The sequence below is a fragment of the Pollicipes pollicipes genome, unplaced genomic scaffold (assembly GCF_011947565.3).
Source record: "Pollicipes pollicipes isolate AB1234 unplaced genomic scaffold, Ppol_2.1 Scaffold_5724;HRSCAF=6776_pilon_pilon_pilon, whole genome shotgun sequence".
NCBI lineage: Eukaryota > Metazoa > Arthropoda > Thecostraca > Pollicipedomorpha > Pollicipedidae > Pollicipes > Pollicipes pollicipes.
In genome coordinates this window covers 36,694,835-36,715,430 of record NW_023596746.1, presented here as the reverse complement: position 1 = coordinate 36,715,430, position 20,596 = coordinate 36,694,835, and the positions used below count along the sequence as shown (strand labels likewise).

The window sequence follows — 20,596 nt, the reverse complement described above, 5'->3', positions numbered from 1 at the left end:
GCACGAACACAGCGCGTGCACGCCTCTCTTTTGTACAGTACAGCTGAGACTACCAGCTAATAGAAAAATACCCTGATATCGGCAGTGGATGTCTGGACGTCCTGACCGGGCGGTAGGACTGACGGAGCAGCGGTAAGCGTTACGTTGGGCGGCCCGCGGCCGGGCCCGGGCCGGGGCCGGGGTCGGGGTCGGCGCCCCGGCGGAATGCGGCGGCCGCGGCCGCGGCCGGCGGCCCGAATGTGTCGGCGGAGATCAGCGAGCGCCGGCGGCCGACGGCATCACGAGGCCCACTGCACCAGGTACTGGACGGCGCCGGCGGCCGAGGTGCGGCGCGCCAGCAGCGTGCAGCCACCGCGGCCGGCGCCGAACAGCGCGCCCACGTCCGCCCAGCCGCCGGCGGCCGGCGCGGCGCCGCCGGTGCTCGGCAGCCGGCGCAGCTTGCGCTTGCGGCGCCGGCGCACCTCGCCCGTCTTGCTGATGCGGATGTCCTTCTCGCTGAGCTGGCGCGTCACCACGGTGCCGATCAGCCCCGAGAACGGGTTGTTGAGGCCGTCGAAGTTGAACGACGGCGGGATGAGCGAGTCCAGCGTGCCGCGCGACGCCTCGTCGCTGGACGTCTCGGCCGCCGACGTCGCCGTCTGCGGGCAAGGGCGGGCCGTCGGCGCGCGCACTGGGCTCGCGTGCGCACGCGTTCACGCACACACATATGGGCAGAAAAGACGCTGAACCGTCGCCCGCATGACGTGTAGCGCACACGCGCATGCGCATTTTGCATACCAACAAGAGACGTGGGGGGGGGGGGGGGGGAGAGAGACGAGACCATCACTACCGCCAGCCCAACAGCCTTGCAGAGATAGACGTGTGATAAAACTAAAGCAGGTAAACAACGTTGGAACGATACTATAAACACGCATATAGCAGGAGCCTAAGTTGCACCACACGCCACCACACTTTCAAACAGAAGATGAATCATAGTAGATACTGGTACCAAAGATTAGAACCTACTCATGGCCCTACCATATGCCTGCCTCTCCTCCTCCGCCCCCTCCCCCCCCCCCCCCGCTCCCAACCCCAACAGCAAATGGCGCGGCTTCCCGCGGGGTCACGCCACGACCTGGCCGGACCAGACGCCAGCTGCGCGTACCCGGACGGCGGGTCGCGGTTTGCGGCCGCGCTTGCTGGACGGACAGACAGAGGCGGCCGACTCGGAGGCGCCGGCCTCCGACGAGCCGGGACTGGTGCGCTCGCTGGCGGCAGGCGTGGAGCGTGGCTGAGGCGGCGGCGGCGGCGGCGGCCGCGTGCGCAGCAGGCGCGGCGGCGGCGGCGACGAGTCGGCATCCTCCGAGAGGTGGCAACGGCCCGTCCTGCGGGGGCGGGGCGGCGGTGCGGGTTACCACCCGAGCACGAAGATGCGCGTGTCACCGTGTCGGTACAATGGGCAGACAAACGTTGATCACAGGGCCAGTGACCATGAGGCAATGCACTGGCACATGTTACTACAGGGAGGAATGGTCGGACACACACTTGGCGACAGGAACGTGTGAACATAATTCACCAATGCAGTCTGGAACCCTATACGACCCTACAGGATCATATAGCAAAACACATGAAGTCACGAGCACGAAAAGGTCCATTTTGCACGGATATCCAGACAACCCCACGCCACCAAGTGGGCGTGGCCAGAAACATCACCGAAGCAACAGGGAAAGACCCGCATCGCGGCGAGAACGGCGAGCGACGACGCAAATAGGAAGGCACACAGACAGAGCAATGAAACTATGGACGGCTCTCCATGATTAGCAAAGGTAACACACATTTACGCTTTCAGTGTTCCACCTAGCTCAAATTTGAACAGGCCTCTCCGACAGGCCCATCCCTGTTTGTAGCGAGAACCCTGCGCTGTACCCGATAAGACCCGCCGAATTATGGTCGGCCACTCACATAAACGGGTACCGGGAGCCGGGACACTCGGTGCTGGCGCGCTTTTTCACAGCGCCGTAGGGCGGGAACACCCCCGGCTCTGGCCGCACGCCATTTTCGACGTGCTTCCGCTTCAGCTTGACAGGCCTGTGGGTGGGTAGCCGTGCTATCAGCTTGTGCAGCACACACGTGCCCCGCAGAGAAGGACGCCGAATAGTCCCACGGAGGCGCACTTCGGTGAGAACGCTGGTTGGTTGTATGGTTCTCACTGAGGCGACCGGCTCCCGTGTGGCTCTCACAGAGGCGCACTTCGGCGAGAACCATACAGGAGCGACAGCGGGACGCATGGAATGGCCCTCAGCAAATTCTGCCGTCGTCATGACGACGGCGGTTGCCATAACCACGCCGGTCGCGACAACCGCAGTTGTCGCGGACTCGGGATGCGCTCTGGGGCTACCGAGAACGGGCCAAGTGTAATGCTGTTACAAAGCGTTGACAGCGCACTTCGGACTTGAAAATAATCAGAATTTACATCTCTATTTTACCTTGAAGGTGCTGCAATGACACCACCCAGTGCTATTATTAGACTAAACGGTCCTACCTTGCTTTGAAATGTGCCCAAAAGGTGGGGCACTGCCTTTAATAACCTGGCACTGACCATATAGTGAGTGAACATATCCCATAAACACGAAACAATAAATGGCCATATAACGATCAACTGCACTGTGAAGTACGACAGGGTGCGAACACTTGTCGCATTCCATTATCGATGTCAACGACACCATCCGAGTAAAAATCAAGAATGCTGTACCAACAGCAGCCGAGGGCAACGGAGCAGTCGTGAGTACGTTGAAGCTCCGTACATCGGAATAAGATTCCGATTAAGCCCCGATGAAGCCACCAACCCCTCTTAATACGGCGGCTATCCCTTTCTGAGGTTGCCACATTACAACTGTTCAGAGCAGCGCCGCCCACTGCCGCCCAGGGTGGGGCTTTGGTTTCGTCGCCGCGGCCGGCGCGGTCGGCCGGGCCGCCGCCGTCCACACGGTGCGCCACCCGGGGACCCCTGGCTGCCGGGCGGACCCCGCTGGTCCGACGCACCACCACCGGCCGCACACTCACGTAATCTGTTTGTTTTTCCGGCCGCTGTTGTAGTGGACGCGCACGGCGCGCAGCGTGTGCTCGGTGACGGGCCCGTCCAGCCGGAGGTCGACGGCCGGCGGTGGCGGCGGCGCCTTCACGCGCAGGCTCCACAGACCGGGCCGCTTCTTGTGCTCGCGGCCCGACTGGAACGCAGACTTGTTCTTGGTGTCCTGTAGCACGCGCAGCACCTCGTTGCGGCGCAGCTTGTGCGGCACTGTCTGCAGCTGTCGGCGAAAGAAGCAGGGGTGAGCCGGCGGCTCGTCACGAGCGGGGTTCAGCCGGCGGCCTCTCACGACTCACGAGCAGGGGCCAACCGGCGGCTCCTCACGAGCTGACCCGAAGGTCCGAAGCCAAAAAGGCAAGCCGGCGGCTGAGGATCCGACAGGACCGACGTCCCGCACCGTCCGCAGCCGTCGTCGGCGCGCGCAAGTGACGCAGGGAATGCATCACGGAGTGCAGGCTGAGGGAGACTCCAAGCGGCCCCCCAGTGCGGCTGCCGGCGGTCGGCGGCGTGACTCACGTAGATGGGCGCCTGCAGCTCGTCCCAGTGCTCGTCAATCCAGGGCAGCAGCGCCGCCTCCAGGTCGTGGTAGCGCTTCTGCGAGGTGACGGTGAGGTTGAACAGTGCAAGATGCACCACCTCCTGCCACCGGATGTCCAACCGCTTCACGAGCTCGGTGCCGTCGTTGCAGACGGCGCAGACGAACACGTAGTACCTGACCGAGACAGGGGGAGGGAGGGTGGTCAATCATCGCGTGCGAGCAATGCCGCCCCCGGCGCTAGGGACGGGCGATCGGGGCCGAGCGCCGCCAATCTAATCAGCTGGTTGGCAATGCCGCTGAGCCAGCCGCAAGCGCTGTCGTCACGAGTGACGCTCGGGCTTTCATCGCCCATGGCCTCCGCTCGGACCACCACGGGCATTCGGGGCAGGCACCATCGGCTCCAGTTCACGTGCAGCGTGTACGTGCAACTTTTCAAACTTTTACGGCTTGCTCACGACCAACAAAGAGCGAAAGATTGGGGCTGGAGACCAGACTACGACGCAGGGCCACCGTCAGCGTTCCGTTGTTAACACCGCACATGGTGCACGGCGAAATAATGCAAGCATCACCCGTTTTCACAATAGCGCGTCGTTTTTTTCAAACGTGCTAGCATGTCATGGCAGTTATGCTTTGAATTTTCGTAACTAGAATGTTTGAAGTCGTTAAGACTGGCCTCGAGTGTGCCGGCTGTTCCACGAGTTGTGCGGGCGGCAGCATTGCGACCTTAAGGGACTGTGCAGTGCTCCGTGTGCACGGTCCGTGGCCTTCAGGGCCTGTGCAGTGCTCCGTGTGCTCGGTTCCGTGGTGACCTTCAGGACCGGTGCACTGCTGCGTGTGCGCGGTCCAATGGTGACCTTCAGGGCCGGTGCACTGCTGCGTGTGCGCGGTCCAATGGTGACCTTCAGGGCCGGTGCACTGCTGCGTGCACGCGGTCCAATGGTGACCTTCAGGGCTTATGGAGTGCTCCCGACCAGGGCCGGTTGGACCGAAGCGGAGTCACACTGGCCGGCCGCAGACCGAAAGGAACCCGTATGCGCCTCTAAAAGAATGACTTCTGGACACGAGGATCCTGTTCCGACGAATGTTAGAACGGTCTGGATTGTGATTGCGTGTCCAGGTAAGTGTCTCCTTAGTACGTGCTGGCGTCGTGCGTCGAGCATGCAACGGCGTAACATCGGCAAACATGGCGACCGGACACCTTTGATTAGTGTAGCTTGGGGCACTACTCGCATCTGTTGTAGCGTGAAAAGTAGCAGTTTCGTTCGAACTTACAAAGGCACATACAGCACCCCGAATTCATACAGCGCCCTCGAATGCGATGCAGACTAAACGTAGTCGAAAACACGAGTATTGGAACCGCCTTTCTTATCATTTTCGTCTTCCGATTTGCCCCTGGCGTTACGGACATGTTCCACGTGGCATAAAGACTATATACTCTACAAGGAACCCAAAAGGCCAGTTTCAAACCCAGTGTTGGAAATTCCAGAAATTTTCCTGGTAGCAGAGTACAAATTTTCTATAGTAGAGTACAAAATTATCCAAGTGCTGCGGGTCATTACAGTTTTATTTAGGTTATCTTTGGGAGATAATAGTACAATGGGTGGCACCCAACAAGAGCGCAACTTTTCTTATACCGCAATTCATGTAAAAGTACTTAAAATGAAAGGAAATATCAGTATTAAACATGGCACACTGAAACAACGCAGTCTCACACCCTGTGCTATGAAACACAGGTACATACACATCGGTTTGCAAGTTATGAAAGGCTTTGTGTATACACCCTCCAAAACGGAGGGTAATTAAGCATCGGGCTTATAAACTCCCCAAAATGGAGGGCGGATACGATACGCACAACCAGACAAGAATGGTGCACAAAAAATGAAAATGAACATGCCACCGACGGCCACGTACTTATGGTTCACCACGATCACGCTACTCACGCTCCACCACGGCCACGCTACTCACGCTCCACCACGGTCACGCTACTCACGCTCCACCACAGTCACGCTACTCACGCTCCACCACGATCACGCTACTCATGCTCCACCACGGTCATGCTACTCACACTCCACCACAGTCACGCTACTCACGCTCCACCGGCTAACTGGTTTTAAAGACAGCAAACCATTCATGCCCTCCATCTTCCCACTCCCAGTCAACACACGAGGCCCTGCACATCCCACCCGAACAATAGAGACAGGCAGCACTCTTAACCGATTTACCGAGCCAGCGCAAGCACAATGCCTGACAGACCCGTGTAGGTCAGCCAAAAGGGATCGGAGTCACTCCGCGACTCCGGCGGATAATGCAAGGTATTTATGGATTTTGATGCGCTTTAACCGATACCATTGCGAAAGATGATAATTTATGTTGCAATTGATTGATGTTTTTGTCCTAATAAACCCTTCGCCTTAATTTGCCGGGTCAAAGTTATCGGTTCATGTTACTCTGGTGTCCTCGCGTTTTTGCCGGAGTGAGATGGCCGTCTCCGAACAGTTTTTTGACTATTTATAGCAACGTTTTTGGACTTAGAAGGGCATTTTTGTAAAACTTGAATTACCAGCTTTAATTTCACACATTTGAGTGACAAATTTAACTTGAGTGAAATCCACAGCTGCCGTACCATTTTTGTACTCCGGATACCAGGAAGTGGCCAAAAATCCAATCCCATTGCGGTTCTCGATGAGTCCTTATAAGATAAGTCCTTCATAATCGTGACTGTCCATCTATGTACAGGTTTCCTCCAAATGTTCACCAATATGTTCAAGACATGGGCACGAGCAGAATATTCATGATCTTGACAAATCAATCACGAGGAGGCGAATCATTAAAACCAATTGGAAACTTTTGCTATGTTCAACCTCCAACCTGAGCTGGGGGGCGGGCGCAAGCCGCTGAATAGTTGAGACGTTTCCGACGCTGAATCGCGAGTGTGGTTATTGTTGATTGAAGTTTTAAATGGCGAGTGATTCTCTTATTTGCATTGCCATGACAGTGGTGGCGCGTGGGTACGCGGCCGTCTGCAGTAGGTGATTGGGCGTGCGGTTTTCTATGAATGTTTGTTGCATTCTTGGCAATTAATGCGGTTCGTCGTCAATGGTAGGTTAAGTCATGTTCAAGTCTGAGTTGGTCTGCGTAGGGCATAGGAAGTGAGAGCTTTGCTAATCTACAGACCGGTGCGATTCTGGTACTCGTTTCTCCTTTCCCGGTATTGTTCAAAGGTGATTCCATTCAACATTCACACCCTTTATTTTTCCAATTTCCATGCATGGTTTATCATATACCTAGGTGGCAGTCACGCTGCTTGCTATTGGGCATCTTAGTCTGGTGGGTACAAGATTTGTGCTCTTGCAGATATCAATACATGGCTGCTGATGGAAGCAGCAAATCTCACGCTGTTGCACCTTCAGGTTTTATTTTGTCCTGACACAAAGAGGTAAAATGAGTTTTTCCAAAAGCTGTTCTTGTTGCATCATGATGGAGTACAAAATATTTAATTTTACCTAGTCACAATCCTGGAGCACAAAATCTCCTGGTACGCATTATACCAGGAAACGTCAAGTTTTCCAACACTGTTCAAACCTGACTGTTTGCTTTCAAACAAGTTTTCGCTTTTTCCCATTTGTTACATGAGTTACAACCATCACTGTTGGCTAGTTCGTTTAGAAATAATTTAATCTTAAGTTTCGGGGACTAATGCCGAAACAGTCAATTGCATTTTTAGATGCCACAAGGCCATTCTTCGCGACGGCGGCGACCACCTCTTGCTCCGTTCACGGCGCGGGATTATGCAAATGATGTCAACAAAACAGGAGAGAAACCCATCTGATACGCCTGTACCAGCGCATAAAACACAACTATTAAAAAGCACGCCTCGAGAAAGGTGCCTTCAACATTTCCAAGAGCATCAACACTGGTGCCGCAGCTGCGGGCGGTGAGACCCCGGTGGCTCTGGGAAAACCACAGCTGCCTGTGCGGCACTTCCGCCACACTATACCGAAAGGCCGGCAGACCAGCAGCGCCTTGTCGCTCACTGGAGGCGACTACTGCACCATCAAACTTCCAACGCGGCGGTCTTCGCATCAGTAGAGATAGTTCGAGACGACCAACCGATCGCAACCGCCCCACCAAGTACTCACAGCAGCGGCCAGCCGTTTCAAACCAGTTCATGCGATTAAGGTTACCTATGCCTGCTTTAACACGCGCAATTTGACCGCACACCTCCGATTCTTTTTAGAGCACCGAAAGTCGCGGCGTAGCCGCAACAAACTTTGTATAATTGTATGCAATTAACTAAAGCGGATATTTTGGTATGACAAAACAAGCTTTCGGTCAGCGAAGGACATTTTTAGGGAATCGTTCGACGTGAAGCGACAACGGAAATGTGAGACAAAGTCATGGATCTATTAAAATACTTGCTTGAGACATTGGACAATTACATTTAGGGTTACAACAATCTCCATTGATTTTGGGACAGCCATAAAGTTTAGGCCGATGCCAAAACCAATCTGTTTTTTTTTTTACTGCGATGCTCCCTGCAAAAGGCAGTTTCTGATGCCCATTTCGAATTTCTTGATAATAGCAACTGCAACAGACATCTTCTGTGGACTTTTTAATATCCGAGTAGGTCACTCACCAAACATGACCCAAATCTACATTTTGATTTAAGGACATACCGCCAAGCGTTACCATTGAAAAACACTCAAACTCAAAAACCAAAACGATCTCTTAGGTGTTTACTCACCATGACTTTCCAAACTTGAAACACAGAAACTGACCTAAAATCAACACCAGTGACCTTTTGCTCACAACAGATGGCTTCGTTCCACGTTGGTTGCATGAGGTGATGAGGGCTATTTTGGACACCAACGTGGAATTGGACCTTGTTTGGCCTTATTTTACCCGAGGATCGTGGCATAGAAAGTCCAAATGTTGACACTAACTCTCTTAGGCCCCGTTCGATCTGTCGCCAGCACGATTGTCAGCTGGAACGCGTGACGTCACGCGTGCTGACGGAGCGTTCGGTGCGTGGGCTGACGGGACTGTTTTAATTTTACCTTCCTTTTTCCCCTTTACCTTTTAATTTCTCCACACCACACACACACTCTGGCTTACCACCGAGCATGCCACACTACCTATAAAGTGGTGTTTAGTGGCTACTGCTCCGATATTACAATCATCTACCTTATGCGTAATTTGAGTGCCTCTTCCCAGTCCAATCTCATGTCAATTTCTTCTCCCCTCATTTTTCCTCCTTTCCCACTCTTTTTGTGTGGAAACGGTCTATCGATCCTTCATTGCTACTTGCACTGGCATGCACCCATCCTTTCACTGAGCTCCAACTTGTACCGAGAAAGCCTACGCTCGAGAAGCGTGGTGTTTTCTTCCTATTCTCCATATTTTACGATCACTCCATCGCTATGAATTCACTGGGAAACGCAACCACGCACCACCCCAATCACTCACCTCTTCATGGCTACTCTTAGCGGTTTAATTCACTTCTATTTATCCTATGCCACATTCCCTCCAAAATTAGGGACAGGTGTCCCCATCCCACCTAACGTACTCGCGAGCGTAGGAGCTCCCAAATAAACTCACGCTTCTTTGTCAGTGATCTTGTAATATGGCAGCACTTTCTCTCCCTGCTGATGGGAGGACAAAAAATCCTGCCGTCGCCAGCCACCGCGTCACGTCACAGATCACGTGACTCTGCGGTCACATGACGTGACACAGGGAGAATACTAGGCCGTCTTTAATGCTGACAAACGTGCTAACGACAGGTCGAGCGCAGCCATACACGGTGAGATCCCGAGGAGCAAAACTGACACCTCACCCGCGCGTGTGGTATTCAGCCACCACCCGGGCGAGTGTAAAGTCCGGGCTGCTCTTGTGTTAAGCGTAATCCGACGGCTTTGCATCTTTCATTCGGAGTCCAAAAAGTCAGCATATCTGCCCAGTCACTTGAATAACGGCGGAATTGAAGACCTCGCCACAATGCCGCCATTGAGCTTGCACCTTTTGATTTCAGTTTGCGTCGTGCGTTTGACGGCTGCGTAACATCACGCCGCTACAGACGCTTAATTATATAAACTGTTTTGTGGGAAAAGTTGAGCACAATTTCGAACCGAAAATAACTCGCTCCGAAACACCCAGATCCTCAGGAAATGAATCAATGCAGCTTTCAATAAATCCACAAGGGGGAGCCTCTCCGCAAAGCCAAAGGGCACAGGAAAGCCACCCCCGCAGCACAGGCAGCAGCCTGGGCAACCTTGCTATGCTGTAGCCTGCACAGTCTTGCGTGCTAGGGTTAGAATGATTCCAGGTTACGCAGACCTAGGTTTGCTGAAGTTAAGGCGAAGGTGGCGCGGATCTCTCCAAGTTGTAGGAATGTACCTATGTCGTGCCGCAAGAAAATACCAGCATCGCTTCGCAACACGCCATAATGAAACGCCGATGGGCTATTGTCGTTTGCAAGCAGGGCAACCTCAACCCATGGCAACGATGCACGACACCTGTTCACACCCAACAGACATCGACGTCAGGCACCGCGCGTGCGAGAAAGAGGCGTGGTTTGACATTTAACAGGGAATGCTTCTCAAATATGCAACAAGAAACGAGGACCTCCATAAAAAACATTCTGCGATTGTTCGAACGCAATGACTTACGGGTAGCACTCCTCCTGCGTGCCGCTTTCAATGGGATAACCCGACCATATTATACGCAGCAATATCTATTCACAACCATTACTCTACCAGTCTAAAACGTTCCAGTTGTTGTGTCCGTTGTAACTTGTCTTGCCCGATATTCAATACCAGACTACGCATTAAAAAGAACGTGGATGTATTGAGCAATGGCGGCCATCGGCCAGATCGGTGCCGGTCAGTGAGTGAGGTCGATGCCGGTATCACCGCTGCCGGTCAGCGAGTGCTCGGGCGTGACGTCATACGCAGCAGGACGCGGCGGAACCAAAGCTTCTATTCCAAAAACAATACTTTCCATGGCCCTCGATAAAATGACAAATACGACAGCATGGTCGCTGGCAACGTACGCTGTTTAATCACGCTGTGTCCCTTTGAACAGTTCTTGAGGGTGAAACAATCGCTTTACCAGAAACATTCCGGCTTCGAGGGGAAAACACGACTCGACCAAATATGACTGCGGAGTCTTGGAAAACCCTAGACTCTATTGCTCTTGAAATGTTTGTTATCCGTTTTTGCAAAAAGGAGAGAAGACAAACGAAAGCGCATTCAGCGCCTTCCGTAAACATGCCGTCAAACTGCAACCACGTTCACGTATGCGGTCGCCGTTACATACCACTCATCGGACACCGGAATATTTATCATATGTATGTGTCATCCCGGCTGGTGGTGCTAGACCTGAAATATTCTTAAAACCAAATATACCAACCATTTGCTGCCAATTTCAGGAACTACATTGCTCTAGGTGACTTAGGTGAGCTGCACATGTTTGAAGTAGAGCTGAGCGTTTCGTATGGCCTCAGTAATGGAATATTCCGTTGAGTGTAATCGAAAATTCCTTTTCTACTATTCGGAGCCCGCACACAGATTGTCACATGTGCATTCGGGCGAGCAAATGTCAGACAAGATACCTAAATCTTCAGTTGCGTTCGGTTTAGGAAGATATCCCAAACAATTATACCCTTTCTGAGGTAACAACTGGTCATTTTAACCATTTGCGTAATGAGGCACCTTAAAGGACTGAGTCCAGCAAATTTGTGCCCCCGCACACGGCTGAAAGATCGCAGTGTAGCCTCCCGGCCTTTCGAACTCCGCGAGACTGCTGCGGCGGGCTCGTGGCGGTGAGGCGGGCTGCCGACCTCACCTGTCGCCGTTGAGCAACGGGTACTGCCGGCACTCGACGCACTCTTCATGGTACCACTGACGGCACTGGAAGCACTGCAGCATCTTGTTGAACCAGTCGCCCGGGCCGCCGCAGTAGCAGTACGTCTGCTCCCGGTTGACCTTGTGGTCCGACATCCAGGTCAGCGTGGAAGGCTGCGGGCGGCGCGGCCGGGTCAACAGAGCGGTTCGTCACCGCTCCACCACAGGTAGTCACATCGCAGAGCGGAGACGGCGGACGCCGGCTGGCCCAATCGGGTCACGCCGAGCGCGGGGCGTGGCCGTGGTGACTAAAGCGACGCGTTAAACGTTGTTGTGCATTCAGTCCCTTGCTGCTCTGGACGACAGCACGATGTCAGCACATCTTCGGTGGTCAACGATGGAACTCGCATTGTGTGAAGGGGGCGACACGAAGGAAACGCAAAAGATCATCGTTCAAGGCATTCGCTACTCAGAGCTCATTAGGAATCTAGTCCCTCAGACAAAGGCGCTCGCGAAATCTTTTTCCCGACGGCGAGACATCTCCTGAACCAAATTTGTAGAGGCTAAATTTGTAGGAACCCGACTCCAGCCAAGGGTTACGTTGTCGCCACGCCAATCAGCGCGCGAAATACCGAAGCTTAATGGCCTCAGATTTTGAATGCACCATGAAGCCCAAAAATTATAATTACCGAAGTTGCACATGAGCCATACATTTGCTCAGCATAAGGCGCGAGCCTAGTGGTTTTCCAACACGCGCCATGCGAACAACAAATCTGCATCATAATGAGAGAATTCACCCGCGGCATATTCGGCAATGATAACGTGTCATACAAATTCCACGGTCCCAACAGTCCCGGTTCGGTTTGATGCATGACACAGACCCCGTCACCTTCCCATGTTTCAGGGCCTCACGCCACCCACGCCTCGCCCGGCGGGCGCCCAGTCCGCCCAGCAAGTCGGCCGCGGTCCACCATCCCAGCAATACGCCGCGGCCCGGCAGGAGACCGGGCGCCAGGCAAGTCGGTGGCGCGCCCCCGCGCTCACGTTATAAGGCAGTGTTTTCTTGTTCTCGTTGGTGACCAGTTTCATGGTTTGACTAGGGAGGTGTTTGAGGCGGGTTCCGCGGCAGGAGTCGCACGCCCAGCCCGGCGTCATCAGCTTCAACTTCGGCTGAAACAATGCCAGCCGAAATAGGGTTTTCCGAATCGACCTCAGCACTCTAGGCGATCCTTCACCAGCGACAAGGCGACTGCATTTCAACACAACATTCCTATGAGTAGTGAATTAGACAGCCGTGACGAAAAATACCGAAAACGTCACAACCCCAGTGACACAAGCCTTTCCTCAACCCACCACTGCGCATAAAGCTCTCGCCCTCCCCTTGGAGGGGAAGGGTGTCAGGGAGGGAAGGGAGGAGGGAAAAGTCTCGGTGGACGGGTCGCCGCCGAGCCCACGCGATCTCACCTCCACGCAGATCTGGTGGAAGCGCAGCAGGCAGCGGACGCAGTGAACTAGGTCATTGTCGGGCGCGGTGGCGGCGCTCTCGCAGATGCAGCACGGCCCGTCGGGCGGCGAGAGTCGTGCCACGTTCCGGTACAGCGACCACGACTGGGTGCCGTCGTCGTACCGCACCAGGCAGCGCGCGCGCGCCTCGTCCGCCTGCGGGCGCGGCGCGTCGGTGAGGCGGCGAGCGGCGCCGGCAGCCGGCGGCCACGGCCGGTGGAGAACGTGGTACGTCACGCGCACACAGAGGGGCGACGGCGGTGTGGAGCCGGCTGCTGGACGGCGGGCGTCGGGAGACGACAATGGCGGGCGGTGGACGTCAACAAACGTCGAGCGGTCAAAAACAATAAGGTGATGCTACATTTATCGAGAAAAAACAAGCGCCTACCTCAACGACTTTGCCGAAGTAGAACTTGCCGTCCTTGGCATGAGACAGCACCTCGTCTCCCTCCACAAATTTGGACGGAAGAGTCGTGCTGTCCGGTGAGGTAGGGTTGGATTCCAGAGCCTGCAACAGCGATACTGCACGGTCAGTGGATGTGAGTAGTCAGCAATGGACTCGTTGTCATTAGAGCTTTACGACGTACTCAGCTGCGGAGCGTATGCAGCTGCCTCTCATCAAGGCAGGAACGGCGGGCATCGCGAGGAATCGAACCCGGCATCAGCAGTGATTCACACTCACTTCTCCTCCGTCCCCAAACACCGACCAACAAAACTGAATGGCCAGCACCCGCATGCACGAAACTAATAGTTCTTAGCTCACGAGGAGAGCTCGGTTGCAGCCCCCTGATTACTGGCAAACTTCCAAACTCAACTGATCAGAAGTTCAAAAGTCGTTCAAGTTTATCGGGTTTCGCTCAAACCATGCAAACAATGAATCGACCTGCCTTGAGGCAATTATTAACCGTTACCCAGCGCTCACCTTTGTTTTTAGGCTCAATGCTGACATAGTGAATCCACTATTTACTCATTAGATGCCGACCGTTCATCGAAAGCCACCACCCGCGCCCGCCACTCTGAGCCCTGAAATCAACCGCATGCAGTAAGTCAAACGTCACACAGATGCCGTGAACGTAACTGTTGTACAAAATGCCACGCGAAAACCCCAATATTTATACCGGGAAAACTTCACAAGTTTCAGTGACTGGTTTGACATCTTTGGCCAGCCAACGTCCAAGGTTGTTTTATTTTTTCTTCTTCATTTTATTGGCGGCGCATCCACGCCGTGGACGTTTCGCGCCTTGTCATACACAAGAGAAACACAACACACAGGGATACACATATAGTCACAGGTAACAGCAGTTTCAGCCAATGAGTCAGTAATTTAAGTCAAAACTGTCCGGCGCGAGGGGAGCAGGATGGCCAATTCCAGGCGGCGACGTGGTGCGGAAACTGTCGCTGGGTGGCGGTCACTCAGACGCGCGGCAGATGTAACGGGCCGACGCCACCCGAAACAGTCCGAGTTTGACGGTGGCATGACCCAGGGCACGTCACGAATAGAACACGCGGTGCACTGGCCGAATGGGGGGACGTGCAATGTTCTGTTCACATTCAGACGGTCCCGTTGGTGCACAAGATCCGCCACGCTACGCTAGTCGAGAGCTTCCAGAACGGGCGAAATGTGATCGCGGCAGCGGACACCGCTAACTAGCCTGGCTGCGAAGTGTGTCACCTTTTACACCCTGCCTGGATGACGCTCGGCCGCTCCACGGACGCAACATGAACAGACAGAAGAGGATGCGGGGGAAGACGTAAAGTTGGACAAGGAGCTTCAAAACCTCAGAGGAGAGGTGCTATCGACTGTTGAGTAGAAATAGAGGGATTGCATCACAGCGCTGAACAAGTGAGATGTGGGATTCTCAGGCGATGTGGTGGTCGAGAAGTACGCCCAAATACCATCACTTAAGGTTATAGAAGAAAATCCGTGTCGAATATGGAAATGTGGAGATTGTCAGTCTTTTGAATAGACGTTTTGGTGTTCATCAGCAATAAGTCTGTCTTTTTTTTTAGTTAATCTTAAGGCTGCTTGACCGAAACCGGTTTTGAAGGCACTGAATAGACCACCACCCAGGCTTTCAGCTTAGACCTGTCGACGACATCGGGGGTGACGAAGTCGGGGAGTTGGGTGTTATCGGCGAAGGATCGCAGTCGGCCAGGGGGCAGGAGGCTGGATAGGTCGTCGATGAAGATGAGGAACAGCGTTGAGCTGACAAGGGATCCCTGAGTCACCCCGTGGGATAGGGGCACCGTGATCGAACCATCACTAATCTCACGCTTTCGACCGCTTCAGCGGTTCCGGAGCCATTCCGAGGGCATCCCGCACCATTCCAGTTTGCTCAGGAGAACGCCGCGATCAACGATGCCAAAGGTTTTGCAAAGGTCAATCGTCGTTATCGACACATGACCGTTGCCGACAGTTCTTGCCCGCCATTCCACAGCGTCGATCAGGGCGTCCTCTGTTGAGCGGCATGGACGGTAAGCACATCGCGACGGTGTCAGTGCATGGTTTTCAAGAAGGCACGACGTGAGCGGCGAGCAGTCGAGCTTCAACGAACTTTTCGATTGTACGGAGGGAAAACCAATGGCCGAAAGTTATCCAGGTCAGATCCGCCGCCCGACTTAAACACGCGCGCGACGTTCCAAGCGGAGGGAAAAGTCCATGATGTGATGCAAAGATCAGACTACAGTATAAACGCCGGTCACAGAGGAACACATTTTCACGGTGAGGGCACGACCCAGCCAGGGTCGCACCCACACCGCCTCCGGAGCGATATGGGAGCCAATGACATTGAAGTGGACATGGAGTGCGTTCACCCGCGTGCCCATACCGTAACCGAGTGTGCCGGGCCCTCTCGCTCTCTGCAGTTCAAGCTGTGTAACGCGACTCCAAGTCACGTCGCCCTGTCAGCAGATCGCCGCACAGGTACGAGCGTCACGCAATTGACCAGTCCCTTCACTTTGTTACGGCAACGCTGACACATGTGGCACGCCTCTGTGGTGCGGCAGCGCTCCCAGGCCTCGCGGGCGCAGTCGCACTTCTCCGTGACTGCGGAGACTGCGGTATCTCTATGCATCCAAGAACAGACGGGCCGGCGTGACTGGAGTTCTGTGATGAGCGCGGACCGCGACGTTCCATACTTCCATACATGCGTCCACCTTGTCATCGACGGTGTTAGCGGCGTGGAATGGCTCTCAGTCGACGAGCAGTACTCAGGTTGAACGCGTTCCAGTCGACGCGTTTCCACGGTCGCACGGTGGCGATGACTAACCGTCGGCGCTCCCTGGGGAAGGGAGCGCAGAGCAGCACCGGTTGATGGTTCGCCACAGCCTCGGGGAGAACCTCGGCTGAATCTCAGAGAGCGGTCATGTTGGTGACGGCCTGGTGTGGCAGGTCTAGAGCTGCTCTCCGGCGGAGTTGGGTGGGCTTGTTGATCAGCCGTTCAAGACTATGTCGCTCAGGATAGGCCTGGAACCCATGTACACCAGGCCGCCCGGGTTGAGGACATTGATTTTGTAGTATCCCTGTGTCGATATGGGTTTTTCCGTGGGGACGGCGGCCGGGAGTTGGTCCCGAACGCTCTCCAGATATTGGGCCGTTGGCCCTTTCGGTGGTCGGTAGATGGCGCCGATTGCCGCGGTGCGGCGGCCGGGGCCGCTCACCGAGAGCCACAGGGATTCAATCCACCATGGGATCGGCATCGCCCGTGTCGAGCCCCGCTGCGCGGAGGGAGTCCGCGACGAGTCTGGCGACTCCTCTGCTAGGCTGGTATCAGCCGGGCGATTCTTCCGCACGGCTGGGTCTGCTGGGTTGGCGCCAGCCGGGTGACTTCTGCATGGCTGGGCCTGCTGGGCTGGTATCAGCCTGGCAACTCTTCCACATGGCTGGGTCTGTTGGGCTGGTGTCAGCCGGGCGACTTCTGCACAGCTGGGTCTGCTGGGCTGGTGTCAGCCTGGCAACTCTTCCGCACGGCTGGGTTTGCTGGGCTGGTGTCAGCTGGGGAACTCTTCAGCACAGCTGGGTTAGCTGGGCTGGTGTCAGCCGGGCAACTCTTCCGCACAGCTGGGTTTGCTGGGCTGGTGTCAGCCGGGCAACTCTTCCGCACAGCTGGCTTTGCTGGGCTGGTGTCAGCCGGGCGACACCGCGGTCATACCGCAGGAAGCCGAAACCCAGGAATATTAGCAACCTGTTGAACACTTAAGGCTTAAGCCAGGTCTGAGATACAGACACAGAATGTTAGTGTGGCACTTCTGCAGGAGCTGGTTGACCTTGTCCAGTTGGGGTGTCAGCGACTAAGCATTCATATGTCTAGTCATTGTAATTAAACATGACAGTAATTAATGGTTGGGTTTTTTCTTTAAATCTGGCACAAAAGCATCTAATTTACAAAATCAGGAGGTCATGGGTCATTGGAAGCAGTGTCATTGTACAACAGGCACTGAAGTACCCCAAATGAAAGCAAGCTCTAGGCAATTTGAAATGTGCATTATATTTCAAAACCATCCAGCCTTGTATCATGTTTCTGTTCCATTTGTTTTTGTTTTCACATATTTTCATCTCCCAGCCTTTGCTCTGCTGGTGGTGCTCATTTCATTGGCATGGGCCATACCATTGGATAACATAGATCCCAGCAATACAAACTGTAGTTTGACTGATATGCTTCTGGATGACTTACATTCAATTCCTGCTACCAATGTATCCTTCCTCAATCATGTGTGTTGTTAAATATGTTGGCATACAACTATGCCTTTCATCAGGGCCCTAAGCAGTGTGTTTCTGTAAACAGCCCCACAGCAAACCAAAGGATACAAATTGCCACTGTAGCCAGGTTATAGCTTTGCATTTCAGCTTACAGGGGCTGTTGAATAGAGCCTGTATCCCACCCAAGGCACAAGATAGTGAGTGCTGGCTCTGCTTGCACTGCTACAGATGAAGAAAGCAGGGAGCTGGTGAAGGGTTTAGCAGCTGATGCATCAACTGTCCATACAGAGCCATTTGAGATTTTGCCATGCTTGGTACCAGGTCATGGCTTAAGCAAAGGAGAAAACAATGTATGTTCACATTCTTTTAAACTCTTCATGACAAGTGTGACAGACATCTGCCCCCAAACAAAACACCTGAAGATGACCCAACAACTTGAGCACCAGAAATTGCATGGCAACCATAACACATGCAGTTGTGCTATGCTTTGGTCTCATGACAACCACCAATTAAAATCAGAACCACTGTACATATGATGCAATAGCCACTATGGCTGTCTGCCAACCAGTCAGCAGTGATAAGTCTTGGTGTGTCAGTGTGCCACAGTCTGCTGATGCAAGAGCAAGTATCAGTTGATCCTTTCACAGACACAAAGAAATCACAATTTTGCCACCATGACATGACTGCCACCCAAAGGCAATTGGGCCTAACCACAATTTCTCTTGCAAATAGTTATCTATCATGTTCAATGAGACTTGAACAATCATATCTTGTGACGTCAAGTTCAATCTTAAAAAGTTGATAAGAATTATGATTTACATTTGGTTGGGAAAAATTGTGTTCAAAATATGTAAGACATTTTCCTAGCCAACCAAAATGATTTTCTGCAAATAAAAACACTTCTCAATGGACAATTCGTTAGGTCTGTTTCCATGGGAATGGCAGGTCACTATTAGTACAACTTTTTGTAGTCATCTAAGATATGGTGAATATTTCTTGCTCCTAGAAATTCTTTAGAACATGCTGTTCAAATGGCTTGTCACACTATATTGCACAGGTGCCATTTTCTGCAATGGGTCACACATCACAATGAACATTACTTTAGATTAAAAATAGTGCTGCCCACCATGCTCCTAGAAATGGTGGGGTTTTAGGGCACATCGACTGCTGTAGGTCATGCAGCGCTCCTAGAAATGGAATAAACAAGCAAATGCTGTACATAACTGCCACTGGTATCATGTCTTTAAACATGGTCACAGACCACAAAAACTGATGCTAACAATAATAAATTGTTTCAAATGACCACATCCAGAGCTTCAAGCTCAGCACATCTTAAAATTTCTAACTGCCATTATTAGACACCAGCATAGTCAGTCACTATGCATGCTTGAAACTACAGCAAATGAAACAGCTATTACGAGGTATTTCTTCAGCAGTGCTGTAATGACAATGACAGTTTACTAGCAACTGTCATTGTCAATATAGCAAGAAGCATGATCACATACAGTGACCAGCCCTTGGAAGATGAAATCAATAGGGAAATTTGTACTTTTTGTCTAGGATGTGCACTGAATGCAACAGCTCCTCATGAAGGCAAATAATGCATATAACCATTAGAGACTGTGCTTGCTAAAAGCTGCAAAGCCCAATCATTCTATAACATTTCTCTTAGAAGGCCTAGACATGAACATAGTACTTTCTATATTTTTCTTCCTATAATTTGTTTTATCACCTGCACACCTTTGTTATGTCAAGGCAATTTGACCAACATTTTCTATCACACACCTCCAAATTTCTGTAACCTTCATTTGTGTGCAACTATACCATTCATTTGCATAACATTGATAAGTCATTTGTATCCAAGTCAGCATTATGTTACAACTTGCAACAAAGCATATTTCCTGGCAGAGGCCACCACTGGTTGCCCCAAACCATCATGACATATTTATTGTTTGGAGCCCTGAGCTACAACTCACACCAGTTTATCTTTTCATGGATAACTGTCTGAGCTGTCCTTCAAGCCTGCATTTATGCTATAAGAGATAATCCTATAAACTTCTCTTGAAGTGTTGGGCAATCAGACAGCTTTTAAAAGTTCTGGAAATGACTGCATTAGGTGACTGACCTCATCCAGTCTTTTAAAAAGTAAAACAAACACTATCAAACCCAACTAACAGAAGTGGCTTAACATGTTGGTTCAAACTTAGACAATGGAAGGTAATGGATTTATAGGCTGGTGAGCATCAGTCATGACATAGACCCACTTCAAAGGAATGACAAACACCAATTTCTAGATCCAAATGACACTATGTGTGAGTAATAGATCAAAGGCAATAAGAACAAAAACTGAGCCAACACAACCAAACTGTTACATCATTTTTATGTGAGCACATCCTTCACCAGTACATCAAAAGGTGCACTTCTGAAGCCAAACCAGGTCTCCAAACTGAGGCAAATCTGGGCAAATCCAAGTTGTACAGAATAATGTCAATCAGAGACCCTCACCAAAGGCACAACAGCTTTAGTTGAAAAATTTCGAGCGGCATACACCGAACAAATAATATTTGTTTCACAACAGGACCGCTCAATGGAATGCAAGCAAACTGGGTATGCTATAACCGCTCACGGCCAACGCACGAACGACAATACTTTTGTGCGCCATGTTCGAATCAAGACATAAAAGTAGCACCACCATAAAAATGACCAGTATAGACCCCATTCAGCCCAGTCAAATATCAAACAATTACCTTCCTCGACAAAGCAGCGCGATTTTCAAGCACCATTCATTCTAAGGTGTTAAATACAGACACACCGGGGCCGCGGCTGCGGCAATTCACCACGCACAACAAAAGCGTTCGCCTGTAGCTTCAAAGAAATTTTTAACTGATTTTCCGACAAAATATTATGAAACCTAAACCAGTCACCACAATAAATGAACACTGACTGTG

General features: G+C 52.4%; 1 protein-coding gene across 1 annotated transcript; it reads right to left on the bottom strand.

Annotated features, from left to right (window-relative positions):
• Positions 1-56: 56 nt before the first annotated feature.
• Positions 57-20,596, bottom strand: Pcl (polycomb protein Pcl). Its single transcript, XM_037226453.1, has 12 exons — positions 20,396-20,596; positions 13,872-13,972; positions 13,338-13,457; positions 12,911-13,105; positions 12,491-12,616; positions 11,448-11,620; positions 3,584-3,779; positions 3,043-3,287; positions 1,942-2,067; positions 1,145-1,364; positions 443-638; positions 57-118 (listed from the first exon to the last, which is right to left on the bottom strand). The coding sequence occupies exons 2-12, from the start codon at positions 13,896-13,898 to the stop codon at positions 57-59; spliced, it is 1,686 nt and encodes a 561-aa protein (XP_037082348.1). The 5' UTR covers positions 13,899-13,972; positions 20,396-20,596.

Excerpts from the sequence above, each read along its gene's own strand:
- Pcl (XM_037226453.1), bottom strand. The coding sequence starts at position 13,898 with ATGTCAGCATTGAGCCTAAAAACAAAG. Across the intron at positions 639-1,144 it reads AACCGCGACCCGCCGTCCGG|ACGGCGACGTCGGCGGCCGA; the intron begins GTACGCGCAGCT and ends CCTTGCCCGCAG. Across the intron at positions 119-442 it reads GGTGCGCCGGCGCCGCAAGC|TCCTACCGCCCGGTCAGGAC; the intron begins GCAAGCTGCGCC and ends CTGCTCCGTCAG.